The sequence below is a fragment of the Colias croceus genome, chromosome Z (genome assembly GCF_905220415.1).
Source record: "Colias croceus chromosome Z, ilColCroc2.1".
In the NCBI taxonomy this organism is placed as follows: Eukaryota; Metazoa; Arthropoda; class Insecta; order Lepidoptera; family Pieridae; genus Colias; species Colias croceus.
Window position 1 is genome coordinate 15,005,152 of NC_059568.1, and position 26,084 is coordinate 15,031,235.

A 26,084-nucleotide genomic window follows, 5' to 3' on the forward strand; every position below is an offset into this window, starting at 1 on the left:
ATATGTCACCGTAGTACAACATTTGGCGTCGTAGGGTCATAGCGCACCATCAGGTTAGCGCTCTGAAGCGCGCTAAGAACGCGTTCTATGTGACAGAGATTAACTCACAATGCACGCCACACAATAATTCAACATGCTTTTTAAATTCTTGTAACGCATATAAGTACAGCTTACACATCGTGCATTTGTGTAGGTTTAGAGTTAAAGATTGTTCAATGCTTACCAAATCTCCTAGGTAAGGCTTGCCTGCGCACGCGAGGGCTCGCTATAAAAAAAGATGATGATGAATAAATGATTGTGATGTGACAGGTGATGACAGGATATTTTACTATGTACACTAAGGTTTATGATGAATCTTTACTCGGTGACGATACGATGAAAAAGGATAACGAAAAACATATGAACTGTTTTATTTGGATATAAAACGTGCAAGGTTTTTTGTGGGCAGTTACATATTAGAAACATTGTATTTCTGCCATCTGCATCGGTGTATTATACACAATCTTTGTTTAAAATAATAAACCGTAAATTGGTTTTTTAAATATTTTTTTGTTTAGGATATCAGATATTAATTATAAAAAACCACACCGAATTACACACAAAAAAAAATTCGGCTTTAAATTTACATTTTAATCGCATATAATAATAATCGCAATAGTGGTAAAAACGGTAAATTTATTAAATCTTATTTCCATTTTGTGTATTATATCAATATTTACAAAATGTGTGGTCACAATCGACACGCTATTATCCGTCACACACATACATACTTGTACATATGTATATAGTGACGTAGAACACGGTATCTCCAATTTGACCCTACAAACAAACTTTCCCATGCATTATATCTACTATATGAAAATACATTAGTCTTAATATTTATTCAATAATGAAAGTGCAAGGATGATGTAATGAACTATCTAACGCATGAAGGAAATGATGGATGAATTAATGAATAATCTACTATTAGATACATAGTATTTCTGTCATATAACGCCCATAGCAGCCATGTTTGATGAGGGCTAACCAACTGCACGCAATATCAAGTATACATATGTATTTACGCAAAAAATACTATTATTCGCAAAATAGAAACAAGATTCTTGTAGAAAACTAAAAAAGTTACATTTTTCTTTACATCGTTTTCCCCGATAGGGCCTTCTTAAAGAAACCTTTTTGTCAGGTATTGAAGACAACTCTTTTCAGTTGATGCTTCTCAGCTGATTTTTTTTTTAACATAAGAGATTATGTAGTTGAGCGACGAGGAAAGCGACAAGCGATTATTTAAACGGAATTGTAAAGCTAGCTTTTCATGATAATTGCAATGTACATGAGTTCTGTTTAAGAATTCCCATAAATTGCTAATTTCAAAATATAATGACGAACTGGTAACGAAATATAAAAAGTTATGATACCGAATAATGACATGACGTGTCGAACATGTTGCTAATTTTTTTGTTTACATTAATAGTTTTTCTTTCTATATAAATGGGTGATGTATCAAAGAAATTATTTGTAATACCTATGTTTAAAATCTATCAATCAAATTAATAATCTCTGTATAATAAATGTAATATTTATTGCAGTTAAAATCTTCTCTTGTTCACATCCTTAAGAAGAACTAATGCACTTAACTCACGCTAAAACTCATAGTGAAATAGTTTGAAATCGTATAAGTCAAATGCGATTCAATTTGACATGCATTCAATACAAATAGACAAAGATAAAGTTGTCAAAGACTTAACTACTAAAGTTTTCCGCTCCGCTACCGCGTGCGGCGTGCGGTGTGACCTCCCCCTAACCTCAAACACTAACTACACTCGAATACGTGACGTTGATTAAATTGTTATTCCGGACAAAACAGACTGCCATCTCATGTGACAATTTTGTTCCAGAAATTCAGCCATGCGGGTTTCAATTTTCCAGAAATCATTCATGTATTGTAGTTTTAAATTTAATTATTACAGTGGAAATCGGGGTAAGGGTGTGATTGACGTTAAAATTACAAGAGTTGATTAATTTTTCGCGTTATAGGCAGCTAGTACACCGACGCATTCGCGAGCGGCAGCGAAACAACGAAAAATCTGTCAGTAGTATGGCAGGTTTTCGCATATGATATGTCTCACTCTAGCACACAGATAGATGAAATAGTTGCGTCCTTGTCAGTATTGTTTCGCAAGAAACTGCGAAATGGCCATTAACAGCGTTAGTACACCGACGCATTCGCGAGCGGCAGCGAAACAACGAAAATTCTGTCAGTAGTATGGCAGGTTTTTGCATATGATATGTCTCACTCTAGCACATAGATAGATGAAACAGTTGCGTCCTTGTCAGTATTGTTTCGCAAGGAACTGCGAAATGGCCATTACACAGACGCATTGCGAAAAAGTTGCGAAAACATTGCTGTTTACTAACGTTCCGCAGATATTTCGCTACGCAGTAGTTTCGCAGAGATTCGCTGCCGCACGCGAATGCGTCGGAGTACTAACGGCGTTAGTTGATTTTCATCTGGTGTTAAATTTTAATGCAAATTGTATAACTATTGTGCAAATAACCGTTCGCTTAGTACGTACGTACTATCGTTATGATAGGCGTAGTAATTTGAAAATTAGACGAACAGGAAGATATACTTGTGTATATCCACAATGAATTATAAATAAATCTTCAAGAGGTCGGATGATAGGATTATAGTAAGAATTCGTTTAACATAAATTTTCAGAACGTTAAAACCCTTTTTAATATATCCATCATTTGACTTCCATCTGTTCCATTGTGTTACAATGTTAATCACAAAGGAAACCAAAGTGAGCGTAGCGAAATTGGTGTCCGTACATTAACAATCTTTTGGTCGTTGACCGTAAAAAGCGGACCGTGTAAAATAATGAAAAGGTGCACTTTCGGAAATGGCACCACAATTTTAACAAATTACTGTAAGTAGCTTTTTTTGAATGCGTATATGCAAATCTAGAGGGAATATGACTCTGGGTTACCTCCGAGTAACTAAACTCCACTGCATTTATTTATTTATACTTCACTGAACTTAACAAAGTACAAGCTTCCTAGTGGCGTTCCTTGCAAGCAACCGAAGGCCTAAGGTATAGTGTAAGTCATTTTCCGCCCCATCTTCACCCGTGTGGACAAAGGAAAGTGCGGCTTTTCCGTCAAACTTCCTAAATAGCCTGCTAACTATCGCCAGACTTGAAAATACATACAATGTTAGGGTATAACTTTTAAATATTGTTTCGTCGAGCCACTTTCAGCAGGTCACGGGTATTGTAGCAAAATTTTACCGCGAACAAATTGCTCCTAGTGAACCCAACGCAGCGTACAATTAAATTATAATTATCGTTTAAACTGCTCCGATAATATTGGTGTTGTAACAATAATTAATTTACGACGCGATTAATTCAATCAATTGGCACTTTCATCGATTCTTTTGATGTTGGTACAGTTGTTTAAAATGTGTTAGTTTGTTGTTAAAGTGACTAGGTCAAGACATCCGTGGCTGTAGAGATTCAGTTGATATTGATAATATTGCAAAAGTGAAGAAATCATTAATGTGTTTGACGCCATCTTTTTTAGTTAAGAATAAATTTATGAGATAAATTATCGTTTTCGTTTCGTTCTTTTCCTTCGTTTTTTATCAGGCGAAGCGATGGTCAAATGTTTGCCTAACTAACAAAGAAAACAAATGCATTGAAGCAAGCAAACAAACGTCAGCTTCATCCATACTAATATTATAAATGCGAAAGTAACTCTGTCTGTCTGTCTGTTACTCAATCACGCACGCCTAAACTACAGAACCAATTTTCATGAAATCTGGTAAGGAGATATTTTGATACCCGAGAAAGGACATAGGCTACTTTTTATCCCGGCAAAATGACTCAAACCCGGAAATCTGAGCGGGCGAAGCCGCGGACGGAAACCTAGTAATATATATAAAAACATCGATAACTAAGCCATAACTCGACTAACTCGATATTATAAACTATGTATGATTCACCTGCACCGCCGAGAACATGCTTGTACGTAATTGCTCTAAAACCGATTAATATCGAGTTAGTACTTACCTTGCCTCCATTTGCGAACTTATCAAATATAGATGGCAAGCTTGTTAGTTCAAACCGCTTTGATTTCTGTTGAATTGTCTATATTTGGTGTCATGAAAACTAGATTAGGAGAAGAACAACTCTAAATGTACCTATGAATAGACAATGAGAATTTAATGAATAGATAAAATTCAATAATGTGATGGGATTCGAACCTGCAACTATCACCATGACTTAATTTTAGGAATTTTTTTATTTTTTATTTCCAATGAAAATTCCAATTTATTTCCATTTCATTGCTATAAAATTTTACTTTGAATGGACACTACTAAAATATTATATGGACTTATCAAAAAGGAACACTCAACTATTTTTATAAAGCGGAGCGTAGTTTTCAGCATATTTGCCGTTAGCGGCTTATAGCTGAAAATCTATCCAGAATTTATTCGTACAGAAAGTGGGTACTAATCGTTGCATCTGCCGAGTAAGGGCATAAGCCTTATTGGAGTCTGGATTAACACTTCGTGTCTAATGGTTTGTGTTGATCGGTTTTGTATGTGTTTGGGAGATTGTATTTTTTTTGTAATGCATTTTGATAAGAGTAACGAGTATAGAATTAACAGTAATGTATGTTTTATTTCATGTAGCTTTATATGAAATTGATTGCATTTTTTTATTAATAAATAAATTTCCTTTTACAAGGGCGGAAGAATAATGAAATTCTAAAGTCAGCCAACTAATACGGTGGAAGAAGGTAGACACTAATATTACAGAGAAAAATGATTTAATACCTCCTATTTTGTAGACGATAGAACTAAAAATTTATTCAAGTACTGTAATTTATCTTTCAATAATAAAAAACGAAATTGTTCTATAGTAGCATATATGCTTTATTTATTACTAGCTGTGCCCCACGGATTCACCCGCTAAGTATACAAAGGGACAGATAAAGCGACTTTGTTTTATATACTACTAGTGGTCCGCCCCGGCTTCGCCCGTGTTACATATTTCGCAATAAAAGGTAGCCTATGTCCTTTCTCGGGTATCAAAATATCTCCATACCAAATTTCATGCAAATTGGTTCAGTAGATTAGGCGTGATTGAGTAACAGACACAGACCGAGTTACTTTCGCATTTATAATATTAGTATGGATGTAGTGAAGTATAGATACCAACCAGATACGGGTGGAGCGGCTAGTATATTCATAAACTACATGCCAATAACATCGAATCTGACAGGCATGTGTGCAGAGGCATCAGATTCCGATATTGTCTATACTCTATAGAATCAATGCATTCAATCAACAAGCACCTACATAAGGATTTGCGTAATCTATTTACGTGGATTTCAACTGTTTGAACGTTGAAACGAGAATATTTGCAACAGATTTTGGTTAGGTAAAATGCTTTGCTTCATGAATCTATACTTAGTATCATAAAGCTGAAGGGCTTGTTTGTTTGTTTGTTTGTTTGAACGCGCTAATCTCAGGAACTACTTATCTAATTTGAAAAATTCTTTCGATGTTAGACGCTAAAGACCAACATGATCGGAGCATTTATAAATACCACGCAATTTTTGCTGTTGGTTACATAGAGATAATAATATGTAGGTACTACGTATGGTTGGTTATGAATAATGTTGAGTTGATGAATTAAATTTTTTTTTATCTAATCATTATCAATAAAAGTTATAGATGAGTAAATGCTTAAAACCCATAGTTATGTGTAAGTGGGAATTGTTATGTTACTATGAGCCACGTAGAGTAAAATACAGCAATAGAAAAAGATAAACTTCCGTAAAGTTTTCATGAATCTTATTTAAATATGTGAACTACACTCTCTGGTATAATACTGAAAGAAAGAAAGAAAGAAAGAAAGAAAGAAAATAAATTTATTTCTACCGATGCACATTAGTAAAAATAAAATAAGTAAAATTAACTTATAACTAGTTACAATGGCACAAAATGGATAATATCTACTCAGTAGTTTGAGAATCTAAGGACAAGAAAAGTTATTATAATGAACATTGTATAGTATAGACATTGATGTTATCTGTATGTTATGTTGGCGACAGTCTGCCCCATAGAGAGTTTCTGTGATCTGTGGTCTGCCCGCATCAAGGTGTGCGCAATTTATGCTCTAACATATCCTTATACAGGGTTAGTTTTCAATGACCAGCAAAATTTTCAGAAATGGTTCAGAATCGAAAACTTTTTAGATCTAATGAAAAAAAAAACTTTTTTTTTTAATTAGATTTCTTTCTTCTCCGCCACTAAAAAGCGGACATTACAAAAGCACAATTCAGTTCAACAACCTAGATAGTAGATAGGTAGAAGTTAGCACACACATAAATTTGGCGATGCGCGCACGCACACAAGTGCATTGATTCTGGCGGTGTTTACGATTTAGGAAATTTTTAAGACATTTTCAAATGAATGCTATTATTTTTATTTTATTTTATTCGACAATAATGTTTCAAATGTACCTTAAATATCTAGATCTTAATTTTAAATTTTGGCTGGTCATTGAAAACTAACCCTGTATGTTAGAGCACAAATCCAAGACTACGTAGTTTGACATCAATCAAGGAATTGAAAACCCTCTATAATATAATCAACAAAGCGCTGCAGCGCTGTTTGACCTCAATAGCAATTGAAGCAGTTCCCGACGTCAGTGGTTGACACATGCTGTCACGCGCATAAAGGAACTTTACAGCGTTCACGCTCTGAAGTGACCCAGGTGATTTTTTTGCCACTGTGACGTCACAAAGCTTTGTGCGACTGATTTTTCTTGAAGCTAGTCCACGTTACCGAAACTCAATTAAATCGGGTTAACATGAAATATCGACACCCCGTCATCGACTAATTCATTTTGTGGGCGACGTAATATTCGCGTGAAAATTCGGTTCCTATGTAAACATGTTTTGGTTGTTAATGAACACCTTTACCGTGTTTTCGGGGTAACGTTGGGCATAATTATCGTCCACACTCCACACTAATTGGGACTTTGAGATTCATCGGAAAATTGTTTTTGCTTCAAATCAATTATAAACAAAATTAATACCGAAAATAGAAGGCTAAATATAAACTACGCAAAAAAGTAAGGATCCTCTTTTGTATTTCATTTATATATCTTTAAAAATGACTTATTTTAACGAATTAAACTCGAAGTCCCTGTTCATTATTAACTAATGATGTTGATTCCAATACAACATAGACCAATTCCATCTCCGGAGAATACGAAAATACTTTAAGCACATTTCCAATACTTCAGATAGATAAATTGGAACGTCCCGTCCCAAAAAGAAATAGTCTCAAGAATTCCCGTTTATTGTACTGTAACTAAATGCAACTTGCAAGTACGTAGACGGAACCCATTATGAAGGTAAACCTATACCTTGGCCTTGGGATGACGTGATCTTTTGTGTCGTTGTCTCGTCGTTGCGAAGTAGAAAATAATAGCCAATCTTTACAATTTAATGCAAAATATCGAACCAACTTCGATGTAGGTACAATATCTGTTAAAGATACTCAGAAAACGACATAACTTTCCTACACTATTCGCCCCTATACACAATAATACACACACATTTAACATGGACACATTAAACTTCCAAAGAAATTCGATCCTTTCCATGTGTAGTCTAAACAATTAATTAACGAACAGCATAAATTAACAGTGAATAAAACAAACGTTCCAGGAACCGATAGAAAGCAAAGGATTTAATTACTCGGCTTAAATTTTAGTTATCGGATACAGCCATGTCAAGTGTAATAAGTACAATGAGAAACTGGAAAAGCGGGCATTTCAACGCGCGTTTTGTTCACGCAAGGGTTTTTTCAAAGCTATTCTCACCATTCGTTTTTGTTTTTGCAATCAATACACAAAGGCAATTTTAATTAGCTCGGCTATCAGGAGCATGCAGTGATTTTATATATTTAAATTGTATTTCGTTTCAATTTAATCATGTTGCCGATGTTTCCAGGTATCCACCAAACACCCCCAAGCTATATTTAAAATAACATTTGCAATTACTGTTTAAAATGTACATATTTATTTATGTATAAAATTAATTATAATTTAATTAAAAGTACATTTTCCGTACTATATGTATAATAACGTGTCAAGCGAGCGCGTTTGAAAAACGCATTTCTAAGAATGTGTAATTAGTAATAGCAGAAAGAACTAGAACAACTAAATGAAAACGTTTCAGTAGAAAAACTATTATTATAAATGCCTTCATCCTACTATAACCTTTATGTAGGAGTAAGTTATAAGCAGAAAGAACTCTCTCAAATCTTACTCAACATTTGTTACTATACTGTCTTTCTCAACGTAAGTATACTACCAAAATCAAAACACATCAATCATACCCAAGATACATAACATGCCTCTAATACAAAGCAATTGTCAAGTCGTTCAGCTAACCGATAAATAACGCTACAAGTCGCAGAAGCAATCACCCAATCAAGTAACCTGTTACTAGAACAGGGCTATAAGGATAATCCATACTAATATTATAAATGCGAAAGTAACTCAGTCTGTCTGTCTGTTACTCAATCACGCCTTAACTACTGAACCAATTTGCATGAAATTTAGTAAAGATATATTTTGATACTCGAGAAAAGACATAGGCTACTTTTTACACCGGGAAATAGGATAGGTTTTAACCCGGAAATCCCACGGGAACGGGAACTATGCGGATTACTATGAGGGTTTTTCAGAGCGGGCGAAGCTGTCATGGGTGGATACTATTGTGAAAGTATCTATGTAAGATTCTACTGGTACGATAGGGCAGGATGAAATCTATACGAGTGATATGAAGATTCCAACTTCTTTATTGAAGTGAAACTTGTTTATCGGGGTTGGAAAAAAATTTAGTGTAACATTTTTTCGTTACGCGTGACATGTTTCCGTTACGCGCCATCTTTTTCTTGTCCCTACCACGCGTGATTCGACGTACTTCTGTAAAGTTGTATATAGTAAATTATTTTTTGAAAAATAAGGTCATAAAGAAGTTTCACTTCTTACGTGCGTACACTAGTACACGCACACATTTTTTTAATAATAGAGAAATACTGGTTATAAAGGGGTAACGTTTATAATTGTTTTTATGAATCGGGAAGTGCTGGACTACGAACTTGCCTGACTCAAGAGTCAAGATAGAAAGGCCTAGAAAAAAAAGAAAGATCGCGCTTTCCGAGAAGGTACCTTTACTTGATTGTACGGTTTTTTTTTCGCAAGTTCTGATCTGATAGTGAAAGTCTTTCACTAACAGAAAGTAACACTTTTCAGAAGTGAGATAGGCATTTTTTTTTTTACTTTGGGTCAACATGGACAAAACCAGGTTAGCGGCTAGTACCTATATGATAATGAGGCTAGATTTATGCGTCACTTATCCATCAAATTTTAGCTTCTAACTACAACCTTTTTGTCTATGCAAACTTTCACAAGTATTTTGAGTCAATTTCCACCACCGATTCCGACTCCGAGAGCAAGTAAAAGGCAAGAAAATCGATAATTACTCTTTTAAATTCAATTACAATTTAGCATAATTTAAATTCATTGGCTACCTAACTATCCCGATGATGAACTCGTTATGAAGTAAATTCTTAGTATCATTAATCATAAATGAAAATCAGTTTCCTAAAATAGATTTGAAATCACTTGAACGTATCCGGTATCTCAAATCATTGTATGAATGTGAATACGTCTAAAAATACATGATTTTTAAAGTTCAATATCCAGTCTAAAATGTGAAAAGCTTAGACAGTTCTCAAGCGAAATAACTTGAAATTTTAATCCAATATTGTACAATACAAGCTTCCGACGTTACAGGATTTATCGAATACATTTATAGCTTCCTGGAGCGAATCATAAATGTTTGAGAGGGTTTTGTGAAAGATAACTGCAACTCAAAGAGGATCCCCGAGTCTGTCCACAAGAAAGGTATATTGTTAGGAAGTTGTTTGATAATGACGGACTCATTTCCTTTGCGTATTGGATGAATAATATTTCCGTATGTAACGTAGAATGAGGAAGGATTTGAAGATAACTTGTGAAAGTATTTATGAATAAAATTGTTACTTTACTTGATTTAAAACAAAGTAACAGAGATAGTTATACTAGATAGTTGATACGAGTTATAGTCGTGCATACTCTTAAAACTGTCACAGCAAACAAAAGTTTGGTTCGCTCTAATTTTAAACAAGGACTTTGAAAACTCTCTCAACATTTAGGTATACCATTAAAAAGCCTTTATTAGCAGATAAGCGAAACTTAGTGCAAAGCAATTTAATTCAACGCCATGTCAAAGAAAAAAAGCATCAGAAAGCGTACGTAAAGTTAATAAAAGTATGTGAAATAGTTCATTCTGTTTACATTTTCCGCCTTTTACACGTACAAGTTTATCTCAAAGCGACGACATAATATGATAGTTGGAGCTGAGCGAATATTAAACTTTTTAAATTTAACTTACGGCGTGTTTCGTAAACGGTGTTAGTGACTTGAGTTTTGAGTTCCGAGTGTTGAATTAACGCAGTTTAACACGATTTGTACTGAAGTTTGCGTTTTATTCACATAGCTTTTAGAGTCGATAATAATTCTTTAAAGGTTTTAAATTTTATTTCATTTTTATTTTATTTATTTGGAGAACACACAGGTACAATTACAAACATAATAATATAGCATTATTGTAACATTCGGTTATAATCTAAATTGCACCCTCAACGTCTCACTGTGTACGTATTAAATACATAAATTAACAAAACAAATCAGAACCTACAGCAAACAGTTCAACTCCTGCTATTAATTAAATAAACAACTCCTTTAAATCCATACTAAGTAATATAAAGCTGAAGAGTTTGTTTGTTTGTTTGAACGCGCTAATCTCGAGAACTACTGGTCCGATTTGAAAAATTATTTCGGTGTTAGATAGCTTATTTATCGAGGGAGGCTATAGGCTAAATATCATCACGCTACGACCAACAGGAGAGGAGCCACGGGGGTAAAACCGCGCGGAGCAGCTCTTTATTCTTAAAACTAATTTGAGAGCATGAAAACATCAATTAGGTACAAAATAAGCTTTTTTTATTTATCAATAATATTGTATCGAAAAGCATACGTAAAGTCGATTGTCTATTCTAAAATCAGTACAAAGTAAACTGGGATATAAACAACTTTCAAGACGATCAAATTATTACAATACTACAGAATTACAGATCTTTATCATGGTAAGGACCATAACATTCGGAAAATATATACTTTATCAATCCAATTCCCATGACGTAAACAGCAATACCAATTTACTATACAGTTCTAATATCCGCTATTCGGAATACCTGAATACCTGCGAGCTTGAATCTCGATTTCCTCTAAAGTCGGTTCATGTCTAACTACGATTAAAAGTTATTGAATCAAATCCGAGATCTTATACTAACATTTCGGAAATACGATAACTTCAAGGAATCATATTATCATGTATGCATGATGAGTTAATGGGTTTATTTTATTAAATTATTATATATTCAAAGGAAACTGTTAATTTGCACGTAATTTTGTTAACTTATTTGTCGGATGATGTATTTTTAATTTAATTATCGTATATCTTATCACTAAATATTATATAACAAAGGCGCTTTCTTTATCCCTTTTAAAACTACGCAACGGATTTTGATGCGGTTTTTTTAATAGATAGAGTTATTCAAGAGGAAGGTTTTAGAATATAATTTATTTGGATTTAAACAAAGCGGGCGAAGCCGCGGGCGGTAAGCTAGTATATTCCCGAAACCCGTTTTCCTTGGTCACGGCATCACGAGTGAACGGGTGGACCGATTTCGATAATTATTTTTGTATTATATTCCTTGAAGTACCTACGAGGATGGTTCTTATGTAAAGATAACGTTAATATGTACCACGGGCGAAGCCGGGGCGGACCGCTATCTTAATAAAATCGATTAACAGCGTCTCCTAGTGAAGTGTTGAACTAACGAGTAGGTAGTTCTTATCTATAAGCACCATAAACCAAAAATGTGTATAATATTAATATGTACTGAGTATGAATTATAATTATAGTAAAAGACTACAGACTACACACTTCAATGTGTATTTTTTATACGATGTAAGTACTGTTTGATTATAACTGTAATTTAATACCATATCAGTTTGTATGTGCCATTAAATAAACGTTTTTCGTTCTTTCTTTCTTTCTTAAAAAAAATCTCTAATATTAAAATGCAGCTCTATCAAGAGCTAACTATACAAAGTATAAATAATAAATATCATTTATTAAAAACACCTACTTTTCAGTTCAGCTTTATTTACAAGATACGTACATACATAGGTTCGTAAGTAGTCCTAAATAGGTTCAAGAACTATTACCGATACTCTAAGTACGCTAATGTACCGAACGAAACCAGTAACAACAATGAATTGTTAATAAACATGAGCGGAAAGCTTTTACTACGTTATATTACTTAGTATCAAGTCCGACAAGCTCGGAATAAACCTCTTTGCAAGTTGTCTGCGGGCGAGATGGCACGTTAGTTAGTAGAGTGTTTGAACGCACTAATCTCGGGAACTACTGGTCCGATTTGAAAAATTATTTCGGTGTTAGATAGCCCATTTATCGAGGAAGGTTATAGGCTATATATCATCACGCTACGACCAACAGGAGTGGAGCCACGGGGGAGAAACCGCGCGGAGCAGCTAGTAAATGATACATTTTTAGATTTTTGGACATGTAATAGAAATTATTAACATGGCTATTATCTCTTTATTTCTTGAATGTTTAGATGTATTAGAAATAATAAATACTTATCAATAACACGATTAAAAAAACAACAATAAATATAAGTGGCACGTAGCATTAGCACACGTTTTAGGCTAAGACCATATAAGAACTTGCTTGTGTAGACAGTGGGTTACAATGCATTAGAATCTAAAGGAGTCGATTCAATACAAATATATAGGTGAAAAAGAGTTTAACAGTACATTATGGATTACTAGCTTTCCACCCGCGGCATCGCCCGCGCAGTCAAAGAAAATCCCGCATAGTTCCCGTTCCCGTGGGATTTCTCGGATAAAACCTATCCTATATCCTTTCTCGGGTATCAAAATATCTCTATACCAAAATTTCATGCAAATTGGTTCAGTAGTTAAGGCGTGTTTGAGTAACAGACAGACAGACAGAGTTACTTTCGCATTTATAATATTTAATAGTGTGGATTACACTGTAATAACTGATTACGGAAACTTCAAATAAACGAAAATTGTAATAGATATTGTAGTACACTTACGCCGTTAGTACACCGACGCATTCGAGAGCGGCAGCGAAACAACGAAAAATCTGTCAGTAGTATGGCAGGTTTTCGCATATGATATGTCTCACTCTAGCACATAGATGAAATAGTTGCGTCCTTGTCAGTATTGTTTCGCAAGGAACTGCGAAATGGCCATTATACAGACGCATTGCGAAAAAGTTGCGAAAACATTGCTGTTTACTAACGTTCCGCAGATATTTCGCTACGCAGTAGTTTCGCAGAGATTCGCTGCCGCACGCGAATACGTCGGTGTACTAATGGCGTTAACGTTGAGGTTATTGATTTTGAAATCATCGCAAAATTATTCGTGTATCGAATTAACGATATTTCGAGTTAATTATTATCTACCCGAATTTGATACTAATGAAATTTGCAGTAGCAATAGACATTGCAACTTCATTACGAAGCTATTTGTTCCTGTTATGAGATATTAATTTTGCAACCGGTCTGTAATAATGATTTATCGAATTTTCTTTGCATATCAACGTTTTGAGCTTAGCGTCTCTATATGTACAAATGAATTCATAGTTAATATTAATAAAATAAGTTAATAAACAAAACAATGTGTATATTGTAGGTTATGAGACTATGCCTCCTTTTTAACACGCTTCTATTAGATTCTTCTGTTTTCTTTTAACCCGTTAACACAGTGTTCAGGCCACCTCTGGATTATACTCCAGAGACATTTTTTTCTTTAATTATTTTTGTACAAATACTTTAAAAATACAACTCTTCTATGTTTGTATGAAAACGACTGCTTTTTGACTCAATTTTGACCCACTTGAAATGGACAGATTTAATTCAAACTTTACACTTATCAAGGATCAGTGACAATACAATAATTTATTTTAACCAAAAAATATTATTTAGTAGAAAAACCTATGAAAAAATATGTAAATTAACGGTAATGTAATGAACAATAGAATATCAAACGGACACGCAAATGGTTTAATTTATATTAAGAACTTTATTTTAAACTAGCTTCCGCCCGCGACTCCGTCCGCGCGGAAAAATTAAGATTAATTTTTTTTCTACGTATTTTTCCGGGATAAAAAGTATCCTATTTTATGCCCAGGATAATAAGGTATAATTATACCAAGTTTCATCGAAATCGAACCGTTAGTTTTCACGTGATGCCTTCACATACAGACAGACAGACAGACAGACAGACGGACAGACAGACAGACAGACAAAAAAATTTTTAATCAAATATTTGGGTTTGGTATCGATCCAGGAACACCCCCTGCTATTTATTTTTTCAATATTTTCAATGTACAGAATTGACCCTTCTACAGATTTATTATATGTATAGATAATATGTATCTTCGTCCACAATTACTCAAAAAGTGCTGAATTGATACATACACACTCGTATTATTATACTGTTATAAATGAATTCCCAACTGGCAACCCGAACCGAGTGGGTGTTTATAAAAATGAGTTGAACAGCGGATTTGACACACTTTCCGTTAGGCTCTCGGACGTAACGGTCGTTTTGTTTGTGCTTAGTTGTGTTAATAATTATTTTGAGTCGATTATTATTTTATTGTTGAAAGTAGACATATAAAGTCATTTTGTAAGGAATAAGACCTTTCTAGGTTGAATTTAAAATCGTTAAGATCAGAATTGGGATTGCCATGTGTTTTAGACCGTTTGCCATCTAAATTTAGTGCTTATTAGTTGTTGTTCAGTTCAGTTGTTCAGTGTTGAAAGAACATTATCTCAACCGTAGCGTAATAACGTCCGTTGCGTCCTGTGAGCGGGTGTCATTATGTACCTTGGGGTTATTGATTAGTCATGGTCAGGTTAGGCCGAGTCGGGGAAGCAAAGTTGTTAAGAAAATAACTAGTTGCTATGATGATAACAGGTCTTACGGGACAGTTCTCAACATGCTACGTGTTGAAGGAGGCAACAAGGGTTCCCAGTGGTTCGATGTGCTGTGCGCTGGCAATGGCACGTGCGCTGCACATCCACTGCACCGCTGCAGTTGCTGACAACGGGCTTCCGGGCTGCTTGCAACCAATCTACGGCGCCGGGATGCCTGCGCGAACGAGAATCGACGGTAGCCACTCACCGCTGCTGTCGAAGACTTTGTGTTTGTGGTGCTATTGTTTATAGACCACTTAGAGAACATACGAGGGTATGGGTCTCTCCGTTTTGAAAGCTTGTGGTGCTATTGTTTATAGACCACTTAGAGAACATACGAGGGTATGGGTCTCTCCGTTTTGAAAGCTTGTGGTGCTATTGTTTATAGACTACTAGAGAACATACGAAGGTATGGGTCTCTTCGTTTTGAAAGTTTGTGGTGCTATTGTTTATAGACCACTAGAGAACATACGAAGGTATGGGTCTCTCTGTTTTGAAAGTTTGTGGTGCTATTGTTTATAGACCACTAGAGAACATACGAAGGTATGGGTCTCTCTGTTTTAAAAGTTTGTGGTGCTATTGTTTATAGACCACTAGAGGACATACATAGGTATGGGTCTCTGTTTTGAAAGATTGTGGTGCTATTGTTTATAGACCACTAGAGAACGTACAAAAGGTATGGGTCTCTCTGTTTTAAATTTTTGTGGTGCTAATGTGTTTAGGCTACTTAGAGAACATGCAAAATGTATGGGTCTCTGTTTTTTTACAGGTTGTCGCTTATGAGAGCACTTGAAGCCACTGTCGTTACGACGGTGTATTACATTTTGAGTTTTATCTATATTCGTGTTAAGTCTGAAGGTATCTAATTCTGTAATAAGTATTTGCTTTTTAATACACCTTGTTTATGGCCGCTTGAGTGCACGCTTGCGTCCATGGCACTGGTAATGGTAAAATAGAGATGAACGTCATTTTTCGTTCCCCTGCATAAGATATACGCTTCAGGCTATAACGCGAAACTAGGTTGATCGCTAAAAATTTTCCTTTGTTTCTGAGACAGCGCTAAGACAATGATGATGATGGATGGATCTGATGCTAGTGGTGGAAGTCATGCTGCGGTCGAGGACGCCGCACTGTCAGGAACGGCCGTGTTATAAATTAATTCCCAACTGGCAACCCAAACCGAGTGGGTGTTTATAAAAATGAGTTGAACAGCGGATTTGACACACTTTCCGTTAGGCTCTCGGACGTAACGGTCGTTTTGTTTGTGCTTAGTTGTGTTAATAATTATTTTGAGTCGATTATTATTTTATTGTTGAAAGTAGACATATAAAGTCATTTTGTAAGGAATAAGACCTTTCTAGGTTGAATTTAAAATCGTTAAGAATACTTATTACAAATATTAAAACATAGGCTTCGTATATATCTCACTTCAATAAAGCTAGGTTCATAATGTTCCGTGACTTACAGCGATTCAATTATACACATTTTTACGTTCAAAGAGAGCGCGATAGCTATTAGTATTACAAAGCATTCTTTCCTATCTGTTTTCTGCACAAAATTCAATATCATTTGTCCATTTATGTCCTGAAAATAATACGAAAACAATTTGCAGTTGCCTTGTTTATATCGTGAAAAGGAATATTAAAAGAGAAGTAATTTATGTTTGTTGATTACGGCATTTTTTAAATATGAGTGCCTGATTTTCATGTTTCTTACAAATGTATGAAATAATGTCCCTTTATACTGCACTATTATAGCGTACTCATATGAATAAATATATTTCAGTTTTTAAATCAGCATTAGCATGAATATAACCGCGATTTCTTCCCAAGTTGAACAAGCGGCCCATTAGTATCACGCTTTCGTGATGTGACGTGATATTTTCAACGGACTACCTATGAGTTTACTAGTATGAGGAAAACAGCGCATTTTATAGTATTTTGTAGTGTTTAATTTTACGCGAGTATTCTACATTTAGTAAATGAAGATTTTTAACGGATTTTAAACACGATTTATTTTTTATATTGACCATCAAGATATATAACATCTTAGTCTCTCCGTGACCACACTCGCTGCAGAGTGTGCGAATCGTCGAGAAAATAATCTTCTTCTAATATATAAAAATCAATGCCACTTTTCGTTGTAATTCCATAACTCGAGAACGGCTGAACCGATTTCGATAATTCTTTTTTTATTATATTCCTTGAAGTACGAGGATGGTTCTTATGTAGAGAAAACGTTAATATGTACCACGGGCGAAGCCGGGGCGGACCGCTAGTATAATTAAAAAGTTTAAAATCCGTTAAAAAGATTTAATTTCTAGGCGCATATTATTGTTACCTTCCTATGATTTACAAACAAACAAACAATAATTAACAACAAAAAAATAATTTTATTTTCCAAAATATTATGTTATACGTATATTTAGGTATAAGTCATTGAGATCCCTTGCTCCCACACTAGGATTCCCTATGTCGTGGGAACAAGTTTCATCCAGTGGTAAGTTTATAATGATCCTATAACGAGATGGGATATTCAATATTAAAAGTTCTCTTTATACTATGCTTGAAGGATCTAAACTCTTTGTAGACTTTCATATTCTAGAGTGTTCTCTTCACGTACCTATCACGATATTATGACTGTGTCCTTGTATTTTTATTACAACCGAGGGATGTAGGGCAGGTTAAACTTCGATTATAGGATGATCCTGTTACTTACTGGAAATTAAATGAAAATTAACAACTATTCGCATCTATGTATGTGTTACAGTAAAAACCCTGAACCAGTCAATATCCTTATTGACGATTATTAAGGTTATTGACTTGGGCGTCGGGGTAAGGGGAAGATTTTTGTTTATGAATTAACGCCTATAGATTTTAGTGTTCAAAGAAGTATTACAAGCATTAAATTGCCATCTAAATGAATGTGTTGTTGTTGTTTAAATAAAATGTATAAAAGGTATAAAATGAAGCGGTAGGTTTAAAATAACCTATTTATCAGTCTCTATAATTAATTAGTCTGCGTCCATGATACCTTATTATTGCGGGACCGATAAATTTCATATTTTTAGAATTTATTTTTTAATTAACACGATGCGATGCAATTTATTACCTAATGAAGCTTTTGAACGGGAAATGAAAGGTTGAAAATTGATAACTTTTTCCAATATAGATGTTTTTTTATAAAAGTTTAATGTTTTACTCTTATCATTGCATTGAATAAATAATAATAGTAACAGGCGATCCCATAAAATAATTCAACGAGTTCCTATATCGATAACATTTAAAACTAGTAAACGTTGGGAAAATTACAAAAGAAACCAGGCTTTTTAAAATACACACGGCAAATAAGTACATGAATGTTTACGTAAATTCAACACTAGCAATTAGCTGAGCATTTAAAAAGAAAAACAAAAGGTACAATACAAGAAAGGAAACGTGATCTATCTTTGAAAACTAATGAAATCTTGAGAGAACTAAATGTTGAGATTGCTCATTTTCACCTCATTACGCTCAACTATTTTCCTTTTAAATTCGAAACTACGCAAACTGAGAATTTTATTGGCTTTAGTTCTTTAATTAAAAAGTGCTTTGTGTTAAATATCCACAAGCGCAAGGATATCTGATGAAATAGCTTATTGAAGAAGTACAGATGATGCATTTCAGTTATTTTTATACGTCTTAAACAACATAGGGAATTAAAGCTTGGCATCCTTTTGTGAATGGCGTAGATTAATTTTACATTTGATTTACCTATTCATTGTTTTTTAATAGGATTATCATGTTTCTTAGCTTGCACTTGACGCAGATTTTATTTATTGTTGTATAGAGGTAAAAGTGATATGAGCCCTTTGTACTAAAAATGGAATGTCGCCTTTCTGCACCAATTGACTAAGACTTTTTAATTAGTCTCATTAAAGAATGGAACTGGACCTTGTTCACATTACACCTATTATAGTATTCATTAGTGACTGCCTATAAATTCGGATTTGTATAACATGTACTTGTAATTCCTAACTTCATAATGCGTAAACCATAGTCAACGCTTTTTACAAAATATGTCATATTTGCGCTAAGATTTGCGCTATTTTGTCCTTCACATACGAACTGCTTTTGACGCTTTGATGTTCCAAGTGTACAATGTACATTTAGAGTTGCGGTTTAGGGCTTACAATCTATTTTGTGACATTTAACCTCACATAGTCGTGCTGCGTGAGGTCCTTTATTTAAGCCTGAAAAAGGTGCTCTCTTAGAACTTGAAGTGGTGCTTTAAGAAAACGGTACAGAGAAACAATGTGAAATGCAACATCCTTTTACCCGAAATGGGGGCGTTGAACTTTGCTAAATGTCAGGTAAATTATATTACGAAACATTACGATTTATACTTTTTTAAAATTAAATGACAAATATCAAAAAGGTTGTGAAAAGAAAACGCCTTACCTACTAAAAACAATTCTAATATGTTGGAAGTATTAAATGCATTTTCATTATTCTAACATAACTAATAATGCCTAGATTTATTTAAATTTAAAGAGCATTTTCATACCTGCTTCGTAGAAATATTAAAAGCTAGCTGAAAGCTGAGATAAATCTTTGGTTTTATAATAAATCCTTTGTGCTAGGAAATGTTGTTCTGAACCACTAATGCATTAATTTTACACCCCTGTTTATTTAAATCCGCTTATCTTCTTATACACACATTAATTATGATGTAATTAAAGGGTTTGAATCTAACTTTATTTACACAATCTATAAAAAAATAAAGAGCCAAAAGGTGTATGTGAAAAGTTATATTATGCAGAAGTTAACAATTTCAATAAGGATTTTAGAATAGTAATAGAATTAGTTTTCGTTACGGCGCTTTAATATTAACTACCATTCATCATCATCATCATCATCATCAGCCCATATACGTTCCCACTGCTGGGACACGGGCCTCCTATGAGGGTACAGGCCATAATCCACCACGCTGGCCAAGTGCGGGTTGGCGGATGACACATGTCGTCGAACTTTTTTTTTTTTTTTTTTAATTCTTCGACATGTCGGTTTCCTGGTGATGTTACAACATGCGCAGATAAATTGAAAAATCAATTTATTTCCTGCGCGCTCGCCTGGTCTCGAACCACGGACTTATCGATTCGAAGTCCGAGGTCTCACCACTGAGCCACCACTGCTCATTACCACTAACTACACTAACTAACTACCATTAGCTACTTTTATAGAGAAAGATTAAAGGTAAGTAAAGATTACTCCTAAAATAAAACAACAGTTTTTTCCAAATACCTTAACCATGACGCGATTTTTAAATAAATCAACTTATTAATAAACGTTTATTATAACGATATAAATCCTACCATATCCAAAAATATTATCTCATTCAAAACCAATTAAGGAACATAAATTTCACCGTAAATGTCTGTCAGTATAGTTAATAATAAGAATTATAAATATAGTAAAATCAAGATTTCATAAAGCAGTATTATATCCAGTGAGAATAACTGCGTTAAAAACAACCGACTTCAAACTTGCACTTGCAAAATTTACAAATACCTACAGACAAAAATGCTCATAAAATTAAAACTACTGGGCCTATCCGAATAACTTTTATGGGACCAATTCGACACCATCCCGCATCGAACAAAAACAGAATCACGTAAATCGGTTCAGAAACGTCGGAGTAATCGGTGTGCATACATAAAAAAAAAATACATACCGGCCGAAATGATAACCTCCTCCTTTTTTTGAAGTCGGTTAAAAAAGGACAGCGCTACATAGATCGTCTAGCGTCATCACTTTCCCACACTGGAAGTAATAATACTATAAGACGGCATGGTAACCGCTCTAGAGGCTATTTAGATATCAAGTGGCTGTCATATTTGACAGTTTAAATGACACGACTTAGGTACGTTGTTTCTAACAGTGAGTTAACAGTCAGCGAGTTTATTAAATATTTGCAACGAAAACTCACATACAAAAGAGGAGTTAAAGACGGTGAGGTAAAAGGAAAACATTTTGAATGTTAACAAAAGAGAAAATTATATTCGTTAATACTATGCCTACTCATGGTCTGAAATTTTCACGTTAATATTAAGTTTATAATTAATCAATTATACAGAAGAAACGTTTTTAAATGACTGAATGAAGGATGTTTAATTTAAAGGAACATTCTAGCAAAACCGCAAATAGACAGAATGATTAAAGCAGATAAAATCTTGATAACTAATACACTTAAAAATAACGCAAATAACATCCAGCACTATATGTATAATTACGACGAGATAATTTGAAGTGTGAAAATGGAAAGTGGTACCTTCTGGTCCTTATAGATATAGTGAGCCTTTTTTTAGGAGGCACCCGCCATAACAGGGTGTTCGCGCCACCTCTGGATTATAGTCCAGAGACATTTTTTTTTTCAATTTTTACATATTTAAAAATACTGGTTATAGGTATAGTGAGCCTTACGTTGCATCGGTTATTAAAAACTAGCTGCTCCGCGCAGTTTCACCCCCGTGGCTCCGCTCCTGTTGGTCGTAGCGTGATGATATATAGCCTATAGCCTTCCTCGATAAATGAGCTATCTAACACCGAAAGAATTTTTCAAATCGGACCAGTAGTTCCCGAGATTAGCGCGTTCAAACAAACAAACTCTTCAGCTTTATAATATTAGTATAGATTAAAACGTATTCGTCCTTTCAAGGAGGCTCGCTGTCCAGAAGTGGGAATATATATGGGCTAATTATCATGACTCATATGCAAAAGTAGTAAAGTAGTTCTTAACTTTGGAAGAGTCTAAATGCTCAATGAAGAGTTCCACACATGAAATTCTTGTAAAAACTTTCAGTCAGTTTTGTCTATTTTTTTTTGGTTTATGTCTTTATCCACATCCGAAATTAGCAATAATATTTCAAATAGTCCGTACTGTTTACAATTAAAACTATCATCATCATCAGCCTATAGACGTTCCTACTGCTAGGGCACGAGCTTCCTGTAAGGGTACAGGCCATAATGCACCACGCTGGCCAAGTGCGGGTTGGCGGATGTCACATGTCGTCGAACTTTTGATTCTTCGATATCAGTTCCCTCACGATGTTTAACTTCACCGTCTGAGCAGAGGTGATAACATGCTCAGTTAAATTGAAAAATCAATCTATTTTATGATTTATCGATTTAATCCTTTATCGGTTATATGTCAAGGGACATCACCAGTGAGCCACCACTGCATTAATATATAACCAAAACTATACCTACATATAGAAGATTACGAAAAAGTAAAAAAATCGCGTTTGCTTACTTCATTACAGTAGGTACCCTAAAAATCGTAAACAATCCATATTGGAGAGCTCGGATGCCAAAGGCACACAAACTTTTTACGACGTTGCTAAAAAACTGCAACCATCCAAACTAGCGTGATGGACATTTCTGAAAACACAAGGCAGGATCAATTGAGTGAATATCTAGCGAAATCCTTTAATGGCATTGAATCGATGGCTGATATTTCTCGTGGTATTCGCCGAACTCTGTTTTTCCTATTTTTATATTACTAAAAGTTTTCTTTTACATTTGTCCAAAAAATCGCAAAAATGAATACCTATGCGCGTTCTTTAAATTTAAAGGGTTCCATTGTATCTTTGAGTGGTTAAAAATTAAACACTAAAATTAATTATGGAAGCAATATTCAAACGATATTCTGACTTTCTAAATCTGTTAATAAAAGCCCAATATCATTCACTGAAATTCGCTGCAAACTGCCGACACCCTCACTTCTGTCACTATAGCCTGTCCTGTACTAGCTCTACAATACACATTGTGGTAAAATAATTATGTTCAGACACTGAGTATCGTTTGGTTTTGGATCGAATATTCGCATAGATTCTGGACCCGAAATTAATTGACGCACGTGTCAGTGTCTATACATTGCGGAATCCTGGAACATTTGTCTATACCCAATATCCAGCCTCACGTTCCAGACAACCATAGTATAATCAACTAAACTCTTGGTTAATTTTGCACGTTAAGGCTTGGTAGCAACGCCAACTTTATATTCCAGGCCTAAACAATGGCACAAAGGATAAATTGACAAAATGTTGAAAGCGAAAGTAGTTTTGACTAAAAATTTGTATAGCATTCTTTCAATTTCATATTGTTGAAATTGAAGAAAATGAGAAGTGTCTCTAATTATCTAGACCTTATTTGAAATTTTCTGTAAAATATTATAAATCTTCATCCGTAATTATAGCAGATATGCTAAACGGAGTTTATCAGGAAGCTGTGGAACTTACCTGAAGAAGCTAATCTGTATCCAAAAATATAGGGTGACATTAGCTAAATACCAAAATAAAAATGAAGTCTGTATCTCAATTATTCACTTCAGAATACTAAGAATTTTCTTGCCCGTCTAAAATTTGAAAAAAATTATAACTTCTTGACTACCAAAAATTACTTGGCTATCACCAAGTGCTCTACCACACTGGGGGCACCGTTTGACTGACCTTTCTGAGACACCCTGTATATATTTTGATACCGATTAGCTTTGAAGACATTTCAGCCGCTCTGCACCAGGATATTTGAAACCTATATGATGACCATCACTTCTACAATAGTATATACTCACAGTAGCCGGAGCTAATGATGCCGACCGTGCACAGCGACCCCGCAAAGAGCAGCAGCAGACACGCCACCGCTCGCTTGCGGAGCGAGTGCGCACAGCCGCGCATCGCCCGTCCACCTCTCCCCGTCCACATCGTAACTGGAACAAGAGATTTGGTTAATTTTTTGTGAATCATCATCATTAACCAGGAATGTTCCCAGGACTGGGTTAGTCCGACAAAGATTACCCTATACGAGGCCCGTGTCTTCTATGAGGGTATTATCTAAGGGTAGATAAAATTAATAATTTGAATAAAATCTAGGAAAAGAGAGAAAGGACAGGTATTATTGCACCGGAAGGAAGTTAGCGCGGAAAGTTTTTTTTTTATTATTATTAATATCTCAAAAAATTGCTCCTTAAATGCTCCATCAGAATCTGTAATTGCTCCACTTCTATAATTATTAGTTTATTTATAATTAATTTTTTAAAAAATCCAAATACTGAAAACTTGATTTCCCTATAGAATGAAAAATATTCACTTTTCATAAAAAATTTTTTTCCAAAAAAATTGCTCCCGATTTGCTCTATCAATTACAAAAAAAATTATTTAATTTTGATAATTTTTACAATAATTAACTGAAAAACTATGTTTGCGTAGTAAACTACTGCGCTGTGACGTCATCAATTATTGTCGTTGCGACGCATAAGGGCCATATTTACATGTATCAGCACTGCAGCGATATGTATAGACCTTAATGTTTATTTTTTCTTATTTATATTATTCACTAGATTTCCGCCCGCGGCTTCGCCCTCGTTTTCATAGGAAAACCCGCATAGTTCCCGTTCCCGTGGGATTACCGGGATAAAACCTATCCTATATGTTAATCCAAGTTACGGTCTATATGTGTGCTAAATTTCATTGTAATCGGTTCAGTAGTATTTGCGTGAATGAGTAACAAACACACACACATCCTCACAAACTTTCGCATTTATTATATTACTAGCGGTCCGCCCCGGCTTCGCCCGTGGTACATATTTCGCAATAAAAGGTAGCCTATGTTCTTTCTCAGGGTCTAAAGATTGTCTGTGCCAAATTTCATCAAAATCGGTATAGTAGTTTATGCGTGAAAACCATACATACATACATACAAACCTTTCCTCTTTATAATATTAGTATAGAAGTATAGATTAGTAGGATGGTATTACTTAAAAGGTTATTAATTATTATCATGTAATTATTTGGTTCTGATCACAGATCACAGAAACTAAAGGGTTCTGATGATAAGAATAATAAGAAATAATTATAATTTTTGTTTTATTAAGTCTTCAAGTTAGGATTGCAGGTTCGAATGATAATAATTTTTGTATACCATCGTATATATTACATATAACATAATATGGAGACATTTCATCATGTCCACAACAATATCAAGGTTAGTAATCAATTATCATCAAAGTATTAAATCGGTAATAAGTAAGTATTTTTATAATTGAATTTGAATTTCTGTTTACTATAAGAAAAATTAATAGGCACTTTTTATTTTAGGGTGTGAAGGGATTCAGTCAAGGAGTTTTAAATTATTGAAGAGTGGTAATTATTTAGAAGTAGGGTTCGCGAAAAAATTGAGCCCTACTTTTATATAATCACCTGAAAATTTTTCACTAGAGTATAAATAATAAAATATGTGCTAATTATAAAGAATTTTATTTTTGACAAAAGGTTTTACATACAAGACATAACTGCGTTAAAAACAACCGACTTCAAATTTGCACTTGCAACATTTACAAATACAGACAAAAATGCTCATAAAATAAAATATTGGGCCTATCCTAATAAAATTTTTATGGGACCAATTCGACACCATCCCGCATCGAACAAAAAAAGAATCACGTAAATGATTTATTAAATAATTCACAAAACACGAAGATTGAATTTGATATTTTTGGCTTTATAAATATAAATTTATAAATATAAAGAATATAAACATTCGATCACGAAATTATGCGGGTTCGAGTCCCGCCTCGTGATCGAATTTTTTCTATTCTTTATAAATTTATAAAACACGAAGATTTTAAAAATGTAACCAATGAACACAATCAATATTAGATTAATTGTAATGGTGTATAAAAAGTATTATGTCCTATGGAATTCTACTATGGGGCAGGGCAGCAGATATAGAAACTATATTTACCTGGTGCATTCAATAAGTACCTAGCCTCATCGCCAGAGGGTGCTATTGTTTCAAAATAGGTTTACCACAGT

At 34.4% G+C, this 26,084-nt stretch overlaps 1 protein-coding gene and 1 long non-coding RNA gene across 3 annotated transcripts in view; one reads left to right on the forward strand and one right to left on the reverse strand.

Moving 5' to 3' along the window:
• LOC123705216 (alpha-1,3-mannosyl-glycoprotein 4-beta-N-acetylglucosaminyltransferase A-like) overlaps positions 1-26,084 on the reverse strand; it is a 90,911-nt gene that overhangs the window by 20,414 nt on the left and 44,413 nt on the right. The window contains exon 2 of one of the 2 annotated variants that reach the window (XM_045653912.1): positions 23,846-23,980. In XM_045653912.1, coding sequence (XP_045509868.1) covers positions 23,846-23,975 — 130 coding nt within the window. In that variant the 5' untranslated portion in view covers positions 23,976-23,980. Of the gene's footprint in view, positions 1-223; positions 254-23,845; positions 23,981-26,084 lie in introns of those variants that run through there. The other variant, XM_045653913.1, reaches the window with a different exon arrangement.
• LOC123705218 lies at positions 25,165-25,514 on the forward strand. The gene is made up of 2 exons (XR_006753275.1): positions 25,165-25,254; positions 25,368-25,514. It is a non-coding gene; the product is annotated as an uncharacterized LOC123705218 (long non-coding RNA).